The sequence below is a fragment of the Cuculus canorus genome, chromosome 3 (assembly GCF_017976375.1).
Source record: "Cuculus canorus isolate bCucCan1 chromosome 3, bCucCan1.pri, whole genome shotgun sequence".
Classification (NCBI taxonomy): domain Eukaryota; kingdom Metazoa; phylum Chordata; class Aves; order Cuculiformes; family Cuculidae; genus Cuculus; species Cuculus canorus.
Window position 1 is genome coordinate 96,303,460 of NC_071403.1, and position 17,153 is coordinate 96,320,612.

At 38.9% G+C, this 17,153-nt stretch overlaps 1 protein-coding gene across 3 annotated transcripts in view; it reads left to right on the forward strand.

The window, feature by feature from the left end:
• Positions 1-17,153, forward strand: part of KCNH1 (potassium voltage-gated channel subfamily H member 1) — a 204,900-nt gene that overhangs the window by 39,826 nt on the left and 147,921 nt on the right. For all 3 annotated transcript variants that reach the window (XM_054062837.1, XM_054062838.1, XM_054062836.1), the window contains 3 exons: positions 840-968; positions 9,371-9,489; positions 16,512-16,904. In XM_054062837.1, the coding sequence (XP_053918812.1) occupies positions 840-968; positions 9,371-9,489; positions 16,512-16,904 (641 nt within the window). The remainder of the gene's footprint in view (positions 1-839; positions 969-9,370; positions 9,490-16,511; positions 16,905-17,153) is intronic.

The window sequence follows — 17,153 nt, forward strand, 5'->3', positions numbered from 1 at the left end:
CTCCTCAAGGTGATTCGTGTGGATAGATGTCAAGGAATATTGACATCAGCAGCATCTGAAGGGTTGTTATATGGGATGATCTTTTTCTGTGATGTGCAAGCTCTAATCTCTCAAGCAGTTTTCCTTGGTAGCTTGTCATTGCAGTAGTTAGTTAGAAAACTTACTCCCATCTAGAGCCTGTGGTCTGGTCCTGATGGCTTGTTCTCTCCTGAATTCAGTGGAATCTTGCTTCACGCTAGAGTGATTATGAACAGGCTTAGGACAAGGCATGCTGAAAGGGAACTTGTGAAGGATTTCCCTTGCGTGGGAGAATTTGTAGGCTAGAACAGAGTTCACATAGCATGGTTCTTGAAACTTGGCATAGGCTGATGATGTGGGTATGGGATAGTCCTCCCCGTTCAAAGAGAAATATAAGGTCAACCAAACTGGATGTGCTCTTGATTTGAGGCTCTGTTATAGGCATGATCTAGGCACAGTCAACCTGTTCTTAAGTCATGCACAGAACTACCAAGACTCTGTTGTGTGCACCCTTTGCCCATACATGGGACTCTTTTTTCAGGAGATCACAAAGCACTTAATAAGTTCAAGTATTCACTTTGCAGATGAAGACCAGAAAGAGTGAAGGATTCCTGAAGATTAAAAAGATAATCAAAAGCAGAGCAGAGAACTGAACTAACAATCGTTTCAGCTGCTTTGTCATTTTTCCTAATAGGTATTTGCAAAAACCCCAACATTAAAATAACATTTACAGATGGCTGATTTTGAAGTGTAAACATCTAAACTAGCACATTTACTGTTCTGCCTACCACTGACCAACTTTTTGATATGTTTGTTTCCAGGAACACCTGTCTGGTTCTTTGTGAAAATTGCTCCAATTCGAAACGAGCAGGATAAAGTTGTTTTATTTCTTTGCACGTTCAATGACATAACGGCTTTCAAGCAGCCCATTGAGGATGATTCATGTAAAGGTTTGTCTTTTTCACAATTATATATTTATGCTACTTCATTTTATTTGCCCTGGTCTTGAAAGAGCTGAAGTCCTTTAAATACCAAAGCCAAAGAATCAGATGTTAAAGTAGCTTGTAGCTATGCTACCAGGGACGGCATTGGTGCAAGAAATGGTTGCTAGTTTCTTAAGGGAATTGGCTCTGGGCTGCGCTGGCATGGCTAGTGAAACCCCCAAGTGCTTCAAGAAGCAAAGTTTACTTAGCAAATAGGTGCTGCTCTGATTCATTGTTAATCAACAATGCAGTGTAGCCTTGAAGGAGTCACAGTGTTGCTAAACAGCCTCAAGTTGCTTAAGAGCCTCTTTGATGTTAAAGGTAACTGAAGGATTTTGCGCCCTGTACAAATTGTGCCTGACAGTATATAAAAACTGAAGAACTAACCCTGTCTAAGTCTAGCAAAGATCTGAATAATTTCATTCTGCCCAGCTTGATGTTACTTACCACTGTTATGGGATTCCTTATATTAAAGTTCTGGACTAGTTTCCTGTAACATATATGAAGAGAGTCCCATCAAGTTGAATCAGATCTAAGTTATCCTGGTGAGTGAAGTAGCATTGCTGTGTTTTGCGCTTAACCCTTTGCTGAGTGTAACCTGGAAGCAGACTTAGCTGTGACAGCAGCATAAACGTGCACTCAGGTTCAGATCCTGTCAGACACAGACCTTTTGTACCCATATGGAGAATTAGAGGCTTGCATCTTCTGGCGTAAAAAAAGACGTAACTTCTCCTGTTGTTTGCATTTTTGTAGTATTTAATAATATTTGTAGTATTAAATTAAACAGGAAACTTACTGTGAAGGTGAACTGATTTATTTTTATGCCTAAAATGTTATTCTTCAAAAATGTAGTTTCTCCAAGTGGAAACACCTGTTACCATGAAAAAGGAAGTACAACCTTGACAAACATACCCTCTTCCAAGCTATGTGGTTATTTTTTTCTCTTTTTAATGCTATTTGTTTGGATATTTGTTTCTTTAACATAAGTAAAAAAAAGTTATGTTGTCAGAAAGGTTGGGTGTACAGAATTTTTTTCCCCCATCTTCACTGTATCCTGCTGAGGACTGACAGCAAAAATAAATCACCGTGATGCTGTAAAGCTGGCTCTTATTTAATTGCTGGGAGGGAAGGACTTTGCTTCATTTATTCAGTTGATAAGCAGGACTTTCAGACAAGGGTGGTAGCTGTGTCTTTTCCCTTTGCTTTCACAGAAGGCTTTAATGTGGTAGTGATATGCACTCTTGTGAGGAGTTCGTCCTTCATTTTCAACACAAGGAAACAATAATTTTTTTGTTTTCAAGACAAGTATGTTGGAGGAAGAGAACACTAATTTTTTCAGAAAATCTCTTTTGCATCTTGAAATCATGTTGTTTTTACAATGATCATAGTAATTCTTAGCAGTTCTACAAAGCAATATAAGCACTAAATAAGTATACCAACTTGTAGAGGAGCTATGATGATAAAGAAAATGTCTTCACCTGACCCGTGGAAACCGGCTAAATGACTACCAAAAGTTGTAGCTGGAGCAGAAGAACCGAGCTTGATTAGAGGTCACTGACTGACAGCTCTGTCAGCAAGTGCTATAGCTTTATGTACAAAAGTTCATGCAGTAAATGAGGCTTCCAAATATTGTTTCTGAATCTCCTACAATGAATGAAGTTGCATCAGCTTCATGCTGGTAAAGAGTCCTCTGTTGCTGTATACACAAATAAAACATGGTATAAATGAAACTGCAAATTCAATTCTAATCCTTAACTTATCCCCTACACCTGCCTTTCTTCTGCAAGTTACTTGCTATAGCCTAGCTTTGGAATTTCCTTGCATGCATCTTGGGAGTTGATACTGTATCAGCCACTGGATGGCTAGATGTGCAGTTTCTTGGGAAAGAAGAGCTGTTTTGTCAAGCAGGTAAAGAATTTTATGTGCATGAACATGTCTTTAATATTTGTGCAATTTTATACTGTGAGAAGGAAAAAAGGCAGGTATGGAGTGTCAGACAGTTGTCTACAGTGGCGTCTAGGATTCATGGAGAGGAAAAAACATTTTTGGAAGATCTGAAAAAGGTAAAATTGTGTTAGCTTTTTCTGGGAATCGTTGCTTTTACAGACCTCAGCTTTGAAGAAGCATATTCTTTGCACTGTTTTACAACATTACATGAGAATTTTGTAGCATGCTTTTGAAGGACAGCAGTTTTAGCAGGAATGTTTCTCATTTTCTAAAACCAAATGAACCCTCAATCTAAAAACCTGAAACTGTGAACTTACAGATTTGTTGTTTAAGTGAAACAACTGGAAACTGATTTTTAAATAAATTATTTTTCTATCTTTAAACTTCAACATATCAACTACTTTTCTTTTACTGTGTTTATATTTGAAATCGATTTCCTGTGCATGTGACCACTTAATATGCAACAGGCTGTCTGCAAATGCAGGTATTTTGTTACCATATTTGCTATTTGCGTAGTGGCAGAGCATAAAATATTTGAGTTTTTCAAAATCAATGCCATCTATCTATCTACAGAAAAATGTTTTGTAGTATAAGAACATGGTCAATTTAAAGAGCAGCTTATCTGTCAGGCTACACCTGTTTAGCTGTGGTATATCTTAGGTTTATGTCACCTGCTGGAAATTACAAGCATGATTGTTCAGCTGCAAATTATGTGGTAGTGATTCCTTCGGTGAAGAGTGTTGTGCTCTAATGACAGGTGTTTGACCTCTACACAAAAATGAATAGACATTTTTTACATCTTTTTATCTGAAGGTGAAGTGGAGAAATAAAGGTCCTAGTTCCATTTTTGTTTCTTATTTTTTTATTAATAATATCAGACACTGGAAGAGGTAAAACAGAAAATATTTCTAGTCATGTAAAAATTAGATTTCTAATTGTGGTCCTTTTGTTAATTGAGTCAGATAATTTAGAAGATGTTTATTTTATGACTTCCATAGAAGTTAAGTAAATTTGCTTTTGAATGCAGGAGCTTTAAAAATAGTGCATTCTAAATAAAACATGTTAAAAATAGTGTGTGAGTGATGTTGATATAATATTTTTAAGCAGCTGTTTTCCACTCTTCCCTGTATTCTTGCCCCTTTAAAAAAATAGATTTATTTGAATAGAAGAAGTAGGCAAAATCAAGCTATAACACAGCTAAATTTGGCTTGTGAAGTGATAGGTCACCTTCTTAGTTGAATTTTAGAGTATATGCTATATTTGGACTTCATACATTTTTTCTGTATGTCTCTCTTGGTTTGAGATTCAACACACCAAGTATGAGATGTTTGAGAAGTGTATAAAGTAGAATACATCACTTTATGAAAACAAATAGAATCTGTGTCTGCACTCTGAGTAGCTACTGAGAAGTTTGCCTGAACAGCTGTTGCATGTATGAATACAATGGGAATGTATTCAGATGATGCATCCATGCTGCTTTATAAGTTTGGAAATGATGCTTTGGATCCTAATTTTAGGTTTTGATACTTTTTTTTAATACAAACGGGATCAAATTCAACATCACTGAATCATATAGGAGAATGGTTGTTGGTGTCCTAGCTATTGTAACCTTCTGTGCTTTATAGAAGTCATCCGTTCTCATCTCCTCTGCATAAGCAGCTCTATTTCATTTTGCAGCTAGACTGTCCTTTGCAACACAAGCAGTTCTACACAAAAAGTAATATGTTAACTGCCTCCTTCATCTTAATTCAGGGAAAACTCCAAATGTTTCCATTTTTCCTTTTTGTTTCTGTTTTTTTTTTTTTTTCCCCAGTTGCTGTTTTCGTTCTGTTTTTAAACATGTATTTATATGAGCAGAGCCAATGTTTGAAATATTTCCATTTAGTTATACTCTACTTTCATCTAGATGAAATGTTTTCTTAAAAAAGGAAACAAATTAAGGGGAAGTGGTGAGTATATTAAAAAACTCTGTTATGCTTCCCCAGTCCAGATGGAAAAATAAGACAAAGAAAAAGAGCATTAAGACTGCAGAGAGGCGTGATGGATGTAAGCAGGGATTTTTGATATGCAAGAAAACAAAAGTGGTTTGAGTGAAGGCAAGAACTGCTAGAATCCTCATTTACTCTCAGTGACAGTTCTGTGAGAACAATAGATCTATGAGCAAATGAACTTGTTCTGTAGCAGGCAATAGCTCCTTGTTGTAACTCTAGGGATTATGTAAGTCATGGATCAGCAACTTAATAACAAGGGTTCTGTAACTGACACAGTTACTGAAAACTGAATTTATGAGTCATCATGATCAAATGGAGGAGAGTGGTAGGAAATAACTACCTACAAATAAATAATAAATATTGTTGTGGACTGAATAGCAGTCAATCATGCTTACCTCAAAATACAGAAAAATGATTTCTTTAACTTAAGGGAATTGTTAAGTGAAGCTTCATCCCTTAAAGAAGAGAAGTCTTGATGAGTTAAACATCACATCACAAAGGTGTAATTCATTGTAATTCATTGTCATGTCTCCTCATGAAACAAAGCTCAGGGGAGAGCTTTTGTCCGTATTGTAGGGACCAAAAAAAGAAACAGAAAATACCCCCTATGAAAAAAATAACCCTCAACAAAACCCCACTCCTCCATTCTCCCCCCAAAAATACCCTAAGAGGCAATACAATAAAGTAAGTATTCTGTCTGAAAGATGAGATTCATACATCTGGGACACTTGCACAGTGATTAAATGCCTGGTTCAGTGCCCGCATTTAATCTCATGATGGCATATGCAATTCCAAATGGAGCTCCCATGTATTGTATCCAATATATGGAGAGAGGTAGGATGTATGCTCCCAGCCTGTCATTTTCAGATCAGCACAGGTTCAAAAAGCCAAGCTTAAAAGCCCGGCCTCTTAACATGGTCTCTTGCCTATATAGTTGGATTGGTTTTAGATCAGAGTATAGAGTATGTGGCAAGAAAGATCATGTTCATGGAAGCAGTTAATTTGCATACCATTTATGCGCCGAGAAATGAGATTTGCAACATGTGGAACAGGAGAAGTGCTTATAGAGGATTTTGAGGAATAGGTTAAGATGTACCTTTCAAAAGATGACTCTTTGGAAGAGGAGGAGGTACCCAAAGGTGCTCAGCATTCATAGTCACAAACCATGCCACAGAGATGTCTGGCAGTGCTTTTGTGCAAGAAAGCTCAGGTGAAGTGCTTTCTTTTCTTCGCCTCACTGATGTGTCTGAATGCCCCAGTTCTTAGAAAACTTGATGACAGGAAGAGAATACACATACTCTAAATTTTATTTTCTCAGGTATTGAACAAAATTTGGAATCTTCCAGGAAAACGCCCTACCCATCAGTCTAATTTGAGTTGGTAAAAGGAGCTGTCTCTCTTAGCTGGCGTTAAAAACATCATATGCCTGGCAAGAGAGGCAGATTTGGAATTCCCATGTGAAGCTCGAACTCTGTCATCTATTCAGTGTGTTGCCAGGGCTGCTGCTTGCAAGCGAGCCTCGTCGGGCTGCAGCCGCTTCAGCACCATGGTCAGCACCGAGGGTCTCGGCACTGTGGCTCCGCCTTGGCCGCCCTCCCGGGGCACCGTCTGCAGGGGCTGGAAAAGGGGCACACTGTGTGTGTCCTCTTGGACAAACACCAGCTCCTCGTCGGTCTGGGGGTACATTACTGAAAATATACCGATAGACTTCTCCCATGGTCCTTTCAAACAGGAAGAAAATGTAGTAGCACTGGCTTGCAAGTTGCATCAAAAGAAGCGTGGCCAGCAGGTCTAGGGAGGTGATTCTGCCTCTCTATTCCTCTCTCGTGGGACCTTATCTGGAGTATTGTGTCCAGATCTGGAGTCTCAAACGTAAGAAGGATATGGAATTGTTGGAATGGGTCCAGAGGAGGGCTACAAATATGATCAGAGGGCTGGAGCACCTCCCATACGAGGACAGGCTGAGAGAGTTGGGCTTGTTCAGTCTGGAGAAGTGAAGGCTCCGAGAAGATCTTATAGTGACCTTCCAGTACCTGAAGGGGACCTGCAAGAAACCTGGGTAGGGACTGTTCACAAAAGCTTGTGGTGATAGGGTGAGGGGGAATGGATATAAACTGGAGAGGGGCAGATTTAGGTGAGACATAAGGAAGAATTTCTTCACCATGAGAGTGGTGAGGCACTGGAACAGGTTGCCCAGGGAAGCTGTGGATGCCCCATCCCTGGAGGAGTTCAAGGCCAGGTTGGATGGGGTCTTGGGCAGCCTAAAATAGTGGGAAGTGTCCCTGCCCATGGCAGGAGGGTTGGAACTAGATGATCTTTAAGGTTCCTTCCAACCCAAACTATTCTATGATTCCGTGAAAGCAAAGTTTTAGGTTGGCATAAATTGCTATAGCTGTGTTAGCTTTACAAAGGCCATTCTGATTTATATCCGCTGAAGATTAGCCATTATGGATGTTTTCTCCTGATCTTTTTGGAAGTAGTCATAGCATAAGTCTGACAATATTCAAGAAGCATTTGGACAACACCCTCAGACACAAGGTGTGAGTTTTGAGGTTGTCCTATGCAGGGACAGGAGTTGGACTCGATGATCCTTGTGGGTCTCTTCCAACTCAGGACATTCTATGGCATTATGATTCAATAGTCAGAAGGCAGTGTGGCCTTCAAGACATTCTGTTGTTCTATGATTCAGTAGTCAGAAGGTTGTGTGGCCTTCAAGCCTCAGCCTATCAATTGTAGTTGGATTTCTTCATGTACAGTAGAGAAAGAATGCATGTTTATAAATGCATCTTTAAAAAAAAAAACCAAACCCACCAAAGCCCACTAACTTCCATTGAAATGTATTATGAGAAACGAAGTGCTTTGTGTTGGGTTTATAAGAGATACAAGCTGACCTCACTTGAGGTTCTCTCATTTTCATTTATTTCTCTGACAAACAGTCCTTTAGTATAGTAGCTAATCTCACATGGGTTTATGATGAAAGATCTGGCTTCCTGGATGGAAATCATTCAATCTTCTTGTTGCTGAATACTACCTGCAAGTGTTGGCTGATTATACTATTAGAATTACATTACTGGTGACTGACTTTCCTTAAAATGTGCTTTAAGGCATGAGGAAATATTCAGTTTTATTCTTGATTTTGGAGACATCTGATGAATTTGATCCTTCCCTTTAATAAATGCACCATTTTGCATATTCGTAAAGGAGAGAATGCTAAACTGTCTTTTCAGGTCTGCCCTGGAAGATGTTGTTCGATACTGGATCCTTTTAATTTCCTTATTTTATGTGCTCACATCTCGAATTACTAAATATGTTCCCGCTGACTCCATCAAAGTGAGATGTTAAGCAAGGATACATTAAAAATACTGGATAGTATTTTAATTACCCATATTCCTGTACTTGTCATGGATCACTTGCAGCCTAAAATTCAGACTGGTCTTTAAAAACAATCACTGATAATAGTGTCACTCCTTGTGGTAATAAAACCATAATGTGGAGGGAACTTTTTCCAGAACCAGGTTCTCATTAAGAACTGAATCTGCAAAGTGCTGAGCATCCTCAGTTGGAGTAGGAGGTGAGGCTGCTCAGCAGTTCCCAGGTGGTAGTAGTGTTTTTCAAGACTGGGACTAGATGCACTGATACTTGTCTTTCAGAGAACCAAAAATATCCAGATGTATTCTCTGCCTGACCTTCTGTTATGGCGAAGTACTGTTCATAAAGGTTAGAGTTGTAACTAGCTCTTATGACTGTCATTCAAGGTCTTCTGTTTTGAGGAGTATTTGAAATGACTGTAAAAAATATTCTGAATTAAAATTCAGCATATAACTTCTCTGCCAGAAGCTGCTAGATGTTTTATTAGAGTTTGAGAAAATCTATTTGTATACTTCCCTCTTTTGTTTAGAGAAGATAAAAGTAATGATTTTGTTTTGCTATGTCTGCTTTGATTTTTATTCTCTTATGTATATTTCTTGGTTTATGCCAGATCTGTGCTTGATATATCTGAGGCCAGATTTACTTCTGTTACAGGCAACTGTAATTTTCGATGTGCCTGATTCTAGTCTTACATCTTGATCAATCTGGAGTGTCTTCTGCAGTGCAGAGGGATCCAAATCTGGCCATTTGATTTAATAGAAGATTGTTGTAAAGTAGACATTTATCCTTACCAAAGATGCAATTCATGTAAAAGCACTCTTCTAGAGCCATTGAATACAAAGTCACTGCAGTAATGTTTTTTGTTACTTTACCACCCTGACACCTCTTCTGTGACTTGCCTTTATCTGGTACTTGATTGAATTATACTCCTTTGTGGTCAGTATTAAAGCAGATTGCTCTGTTTAAACTTTTTTTTTTTTTTTTTTTTAATTATGACAGGCTTTATGTAGTACATTTGCAACTTTATTTGGTAACATCTATAATCTTGCATGTTTTCTCAAGGTTGGGGAAAGTTTGCTCGCTTAACCCGTGCCCTTACAAGCAGCCGAGGTGTGCTGCAGCAGCTTGCTCCAAGCGTGCAGAAAGGAGAGAACGTTCACAAGCATTCAAGACTTGCTGAGGTAATATTTTGTTTCCCTTAAAGACCATAAAGAAATGTTTTTAGTTTTTGTGGGTATGTTGCCTCTGCGCTAGCCAAGCACTCTCTGTTCCCCTTGTCCTGGAAATCTGAAGCCTAGTGGCAGGTATGGGAGCTCATAATATCGCACATGTACTGTGAAATGTGTCCCACGACAGTGGAATGGAAATAAGTGTCCAAAAGACTTCGTATAACCTAATTACAGTGTTGTGTTCCACATCTCAGTGAAGTCTTATAATAGCATTATTATTGAAGTAATACTTTCTTGCTTAGTTTCCATTCTTCTGAGGATCTGAATGTTAGCAGGCTCTTGGACTATTCACTTGTGTGAGACTGAGGTGAGAAAAACTCAGGCTAGTACAGAAGGAGATTCTGGAGAATCCTTGACACAGTTGTTCTCTGCATTCATTTATGTCTAGTTCTTTTTCAGTGGGATTCCAAATCTGCTTTACAAACTGGTTAAAACATATGTTTGAGTTACTGGGTTTACAGACAGAACAGCTGTAGGATGCTACAAGCAACATTGCAGACAGATTAGGAAAACGAAACCTTGTGATTTAAGACTCTTAAAGTTTTGAGAAAAGCTCCAGGCAGCAAAGGCTCCTTGAAGTACTTAATGGTTTTAGGGCTTTTGCCACGAGGGGGAGAGACTATCCCAGGTTTCCTGTAGCTGTCTCCTGGGCCAGTAGCAGGGTCTCCCTGGTGTAAAAACAGCTTAGGGAAAATCTTGATATAGTGTAAATAACAGCATGGCCAATGTAACATTGCACTTCTCTGTCACCTTTTGCTGTGAATGCCATGGTAGCAGCTGTGACTCTTGTCAGTAATTCTTAATCTTCCTGTGTAGCTGGAGGTGTAAGCCACTGATGGGCTCCATAGATTCAGCACTCTGTTAATTTTGCTCATGTACGTCTTAGTTTCTATGCGAAATAAACAACTCCTGCCCAGGCCTATACTGTTCTCACGTGTGACAATGAAATTCCTACAGGTAGATGCTTATCTATTCAGTATTTAATACCAATGCACTCAAGAGTGAAAACCTATTTCTGTCGGAAGTGCAGAAGTAACATAGATCACACTAGCACAGGGAAGGGGCCAGACATTCACAGAGACACTGTTCTGTAGGAATACCATGTGACCTGGGATGTGAAATACCCTCCCTACTAATCCTACTCAAAGTTTAGCATCAAATAATCCTTCCTTCTCTTCAGATGTCTACCATTGCATTTGAGGTCATGCTAAAATGTAGGCAGTAGCATATAAGGCTAAAGGTCTGTTTGGTTCAGTGAACCTCAGTCTGGACCTGAGTGACTGTGCATTACTGAAACTTCTTGCGAGCCAATGTGCTCAGCTGGCATTTGTGTGTAGTTTACACGTCTGAAATGAGTTTCTTTAATTGAGGTTGAATATTGCAGTCATTATTTTAAGAAGAATGTTAGCCCCAGATGTGAGGTTAGGTACTTTGTATATCTGCTGTAGAAATCTTAAGTTAAGAGAAAAGTAGAGTGCGGATAATCATGCGGATAAGCCCACTTTCTTCCTTTGAAGGCATATTGGGTGCCACGCTTCTTATTCTGGAAAGATCTCTTGATAATATTGAACGTGGGATCTCTAACTGTTCCCTGTTGTATTTTAAAGTCTTTTTTTCCCCATTCCTCTCTGCAAAAGCCCATTTGAAATCTTAGGTTCAAATTAAAATCAATCCTTTTCCTACTCATTATGGCATTTCACGTTACTCTGGTCCGCTTGAGAAGGCTATTCATTTATTGTAATATTATTTGTGTTGCTCTTAGTTCTTTATCACTTATATTTTTGAATATCTGAGGAGCCACTGTGTCCTGGAACCTGAATGGGGCAAGGTGTTGTACAAATACAGAACAGGAGTCTGCCACCAAAGCTTATGATTTCTTATATTGCTAATGAAATATTAGTTTAAGAAAAGTATAAGTGACAAACTTCATTATTTTATTCACAGGCCATGGATAATACAAGCAGTGCCTGTTAAGCCGCAGCCTCTGACTTTTGTCAGTGTGTGTGAATTTCATTAGCTCAGCTTCTTTAATAGCAGTCGTATGAAAACTGCTTAAATTCATTATGCAATTAATGGCAATTAGGGAACTCTGAGATTATAAAGAGTATAAAGTAATTGATACATTTTGGTGGCTTTATCAACAAGGAGCTGATTGTAAGAACCATTCTTCTTGGTCTTCTGCACCTAAGGTGTTAACTAGCTATTATGTATGTTTGCCAGACAGTTCTTGGTAAATGAGATTATGTCATAATTTAAAAAATGCAATAGTTATGAGAAATAAAAGCAGAAAAATTATAATGGTGCTTAGCAGCACTGCTTAATAAAAGAACTTCTGCCATTTTTTTGTAAATTCTGTTTACAGGATACTTATAACTGCCATTAAAATCTACTTCAAGTTGAGGCTTAGCACCTAGCTCTTGGTTTGGTAGCAATTTGTCTGGGTGCCTGTGAAAACAAAAGCAAGGGAGAGTGAAAGAAAGCAAACATGTGGAGTTGAAAACACAAAGGGTAGAGATTAAGCTAAAAATGAATGGTTTTGTGGTTTTTTTTCCCCCAGTAATGCACTCTTAAAAATAAATAAATCATACTAACCACTGTTGATGCACTTTTACGAGTTGTGACACGTGATATATTCACCATTTTTTAACAAATCATCTGATTTTTTTTTTGTTAAAAATGAACATATCCTTGTGAAAGACATGATGAAATTTGCCATTTCTGCTCTTGAAATAATATTCTCCAGCTTTAGAGAACTATTAAAACATCGTGCATCATTACCACAAGTAATAAATGCAGATAATACAACTGTAGTAGCTGATGAATCATAAATAATTGGAATGTGTTCATTAATAACTTTCTGAAACAAATATTTCTTTTACTATGGTATAACTGTATAATAGAGAAGAATCTTCCAAAAACTGGGGCTGTTTCAGTTATTTAGAAAAAGACAGTAATGAAATATTTGTTCAGTGGACATGGATGGAAGCTCAGCATATTGATTTATATAGTTGTGTACATTTTCTTCACGATTACATTTACATTCATCTCTTGGGGTTGTTTTTTTGAAAGTACTTTTACAAGCAGTTTGAATCTAGTTAGTTCATGTGGGTGGCTAACAACGCCTGATTGCTTCAGCAAATGTTGTATTTCAGGTTGGCACCACTCTCCCTAGAGGCTGAAGTGCAGCAAGAGCGCTTTGGAATAGGACAGAAAGTACTTCTCTTTGCATCTACCTGCCTTTGCTACATGGTGCAGAGAGAGTGCGGGTTATAACTTTTAATCTCCAGGTGGCCCAGGGGTGGTGTGCGTGTCTGGAAGGATGGTGAAGAAATAGACTATGCGTGGCCTTTGGTGTGGCAAGTGGAGAAAAGAGCTCTTCTAACTTCCATTTTCAGCAGTCTGACAAAACCTAGAGCTTTAGCACTAAGCTCTGTGGACCTGCTTCCATTATTTCTGTACAGCACTGAGGTCTCTTGTTGTATCTAATGCTAAAAGAACATGGATTCTCCAGGAAAATTAAGCTTTGATATAAGTTTTTTCCTCTTCCTTCATTGAAAACAAGAATTTGGTGCCTTTGAAAGCTCTTGGCTAGCAGTCCTGGAGGCTGCAAGACCTTTGCCAGTCTGTAAGGCAAGTTTCTTTCCCAGGAGAGATAGCATGAGCTGAGACAGTGCCCTTCTCCCATTTCAAACTGTGAAAAGACAAATCATCTCTAGCACTGCCAGCATGACGTTGGAGTGGTTTTGCAAGATGTGTATTAGTGATATAGTGAGGGAGAGCCAGGGCTAGAACTCGTCTCCTCCATTCCACCCAAGTAAAAGCCTGAAGACATCCCAGGCCTGCTGCAGGTGGTTTTCCCCACCTTGTGAGTGATTGATATCCCTGTGTCATTCCTTGATGCCTGTCTCCTACCCTGCCCCTGCCCCTCCTTTTGAGATTCATATCCACACTGCTGGTGCACATCCTTCAACTGAAGATGAGCTAAAGCCATGGACCCTGGTCATTTTAACTAGCCATCGGGAGAGTTTAACCAGAGACTCCAAGATAGTAGTGGAAGTTCAGAAGTCTTATTAGTAAGGTTCCTAGCCTTTCAGATACTTTTAAGTATGTTTACTTTATAAATAAAAAGGGAAGGAGACATCAATCCTTTTATTTTCCTGTGCTGTAGACCTTTGAATCTCAAACAAGCGGGGGGAGAGTGCTTTGTACTTGCTGATGACATTTTAAAGCACTGAAACAGCAGAATTGTTTATTTTCTTAATCAGATGAAGTTAGGGGTCTGTTTTTCTCTACATTCAAATCAGTTTTATATCCCTGCAGTTCCACTGACTTTACTGTATTAAAAAAATAACAAACACCATAATTTAGCCTTTTCTTTACTGCCAAGCAGAGACTGGTTTTGTCTTTGTTCCTATTATTCAGGTATATGGGAATATATGTGGAATATCCAGTAATTTAGTTTGGATGAAGCAATATTCTCACAAGTTCTTGGACTACAGAGAGACTGGTAGTGGTCAAAATGGAGTGCATTATACAATTCTTAGTCTAGAAGTTATGTATATATGTTTAAGAATCCATCTGATGAGAGCTAACAAATTGTTTTTTCAGTGTTTCGTGGTTGGGGTTCCAGTGCCATAGAATGGTTACCAAAATGATTGACTTTTTCATATAATATCAGAGGCTAAAAAAATAAACTCTAGGAGACATATGATTGCATTAATAAGATGTCAGCATTAGAATGGAAATCCAGTTAACTGATTGAAAAATTTTACTACGTGATAGAAAGTGCTTGGTTTTGCTGATCAGTTATTCTTGTGAGTGAATATTGCAGAGGACTCTTCTTGCCCAGTGAAGCATATATCAGGCTTGGAATCTTATGTTAGAGCTGCTACTCTTGTAAGTTCTCGTAAAAGCCAGTAGTAGCTCAGTGCTTTCCAACTGATTCAGGTACAGCTGTGATGTTCAGAAGGAAGGGCAGGGGGTGTTTGCAATATTGATCCTGGGCTAGAGCTTTGTCACTGTTACTGCAAACAAGCCCTTAAAGGGACACTGCTCTGAGTACATATACTGGATCAGCACACTACATATGCCTCTTCCAGTCCCTACCGGTGACTTCTAGGGACTATACTGGCTGGGCAATGCCTTCTGCAGAAAAAGACTGCCTCTGTCTTATGCTGCTTCTTACTTCTCTCACCACAAGGAGAAAGAGAGTTTGTTTTTGTAGCGTGGAGAAACCTGTATGAATCGAGGTCAGGAATGGCAGAGTACTTAATACTGCAATGGATGTGTCTGACTTCTAGTTTGGTCTTAAAGGGTTTTACTTAGGGGAAGGCTCCTTTTCCTTCTTTGCTGCCCTTCCAGAAACTCAGTGAAACAAAAATACTAAATCCTCTTTTTTTTTTCTTTTTTTTCACTCTGTTAATGCCTCTGTGCTAAAACAAAGGTTTCTGTGAGCAGGTCGTGCTACTTCTCTTCTGGAGAACATGCTGGGCTCAAAGTCAGCAGGTTTGCAACTCCCATTGCCATTTACACGTGTGCAAGGGACTGTGGTCTGACAGTGTTTCACCCCTGTTGTACCCAAGAGTAAGTGATTATGTGAGATTCAAAGCAGCAGGGAACTTGATCTGAGGCTGTTTTGTCCAAATAGGATTCTTGTAACTGATTGTTTTCTTTTGTCCCCTTTGGCGTAATCTGTTGGAAAAAAGCCCACCAGTTCACAAAAAATAGAATAATAAAAAGCACTCAGAAAAGCCTGCAGATAAAAATAATTGACGTTAAAAAAACTGAGATAAGAAGCATGAAAGGAAGACATCCTCCTATTATAGCTATGTTATCTGATCTTTTCCCTGAGAAGCTGGCCATTTAATTTCCCTCTCTGCTCCCTATTGCTCTGAACTGTGTGTAAATCATGTGAAAAAGGTACCATGCTCTTAAATAGTTCTCCAGTTCTATGAGTTTGGCATTAGCAAACACATCTAATTCAAGCAAACCTCAATCTTCCTTACCCATAACTCATCCCGGGTAAAAATTTAATTTTATAATTTAACTTGTCTTTATTTGGAGACAGACCCTTCACGTTGGTTTCTTCCTCATGTATATCCATAGATGTAAACAAGCACATTCTTGTTCATAGGTATGTAAACGTAACTTTAGTTTCCAGGAATACATGATCGTACACTTTTTGCACTAGTGTGCGGAACTGGGAAGACAGTAGATGTTGAGATTGCAATAATGCACAACAGTTGTAGCATTTGCTCAGCTTGAGGTCTAGGGTTTAAAACACATGCTGACAGATGTGTTTTCCTGTATTGCTTTTTTGAATTCAGACCTAGCCACATTGTAACTTGTCTGTATGCCATCGGATAATGAAGACACTGATCTTCTCTCAGTGAAAAGTTAAAGTGCAAAATGAGTTTATTTAGCCTAATGATAGTTATCTATGGGCTTTGGTCCTGCATGTCCCAGAGAAGAGGAACAAAGGCCTATGAGTTCATGACAGATTGTAGTATAAGACTGTTTCACATACAGTGGAGAGTTAAATAGACTATATTGAAAAACAGTGTGGTCCAGTGGTCCCTGTGCTGGACAGAACTCAGGAGTTGTGGTATTGTTCCTGGTTTTGCCATTGATTTCTATTTGCTACTGCCTTCCTGCCCATCATTTATCTGTCTTGTCTATTTAGAATGCTGAAGGAGTTGTCTCTTCTCTATATGTCTTGGAGACGCAGCATGTTAAGCTTAGTGTCAAAAAATAATTAATGGCATTAAAAGAAACAACAGCTGTTCTTAGGTTGATGCTCGTTTGTTTAACAGAATACTTATCCTGACTTGCTTACCATTTGGTGGTGATAAAAGGAGTTGAAGGACGTGTATTTTTATCAACTGTTGTAATGAGCCTGAGAATCTAGAATGTGAAAAATAAACTTAAAAAATTAACCATGTTTTCTTTTTCTTCTGAAATCTTTGTGACCACAGGTATTGCAGCTGGGCTCCGAAATCCTCCCACAGTACAAACAAGAGGCACCAAAGACTCCACCACATATAATTTTGCATTATTGTGTTTTCAAGACCACCTGGGACTGGATCATCTTGATTTTAACCTTCTACACTGCTATTTTGGTCCCTTACAATGTCTCCTTTAAAACGAAACAGAACAATGTGGCATGGCTAGTAGTTGACAGCATTGTCGATGTCATTTTTTTGGTAGACATTGTGCTTAATTTCCATACCACCTTTGTGGGACCAGCAGGAGAGGTGATCTCTGACCCAAAGCTGATTCGCATGAATTACTTGAAGACCTGGTTTGTGATAGATCTGCTTTCATGCTTGCCGTATGATGTCATCAATGCTTTTGAGAACGTCGATGAGGTCAGTATACTAGTTCCACTTCTACTCCTTTATTTTTACTTAATGGTTGGGGGATGTGAGGGAGAGAAGAAAGAAATGCATGACTTAAAATGTATTTTATTAGTGCATATATGTCTCCAATAGCTGCCCTCAGTGCACAGAGAAGTTTGCTTTTGAGTACTAGCCAGAAGGATCCATATTTAACTCCACTGGGAGAGGCTGAGGTTTTTGGTGGCAGAAATTTGTGGGGTTTTTCCGTCATTCTACATC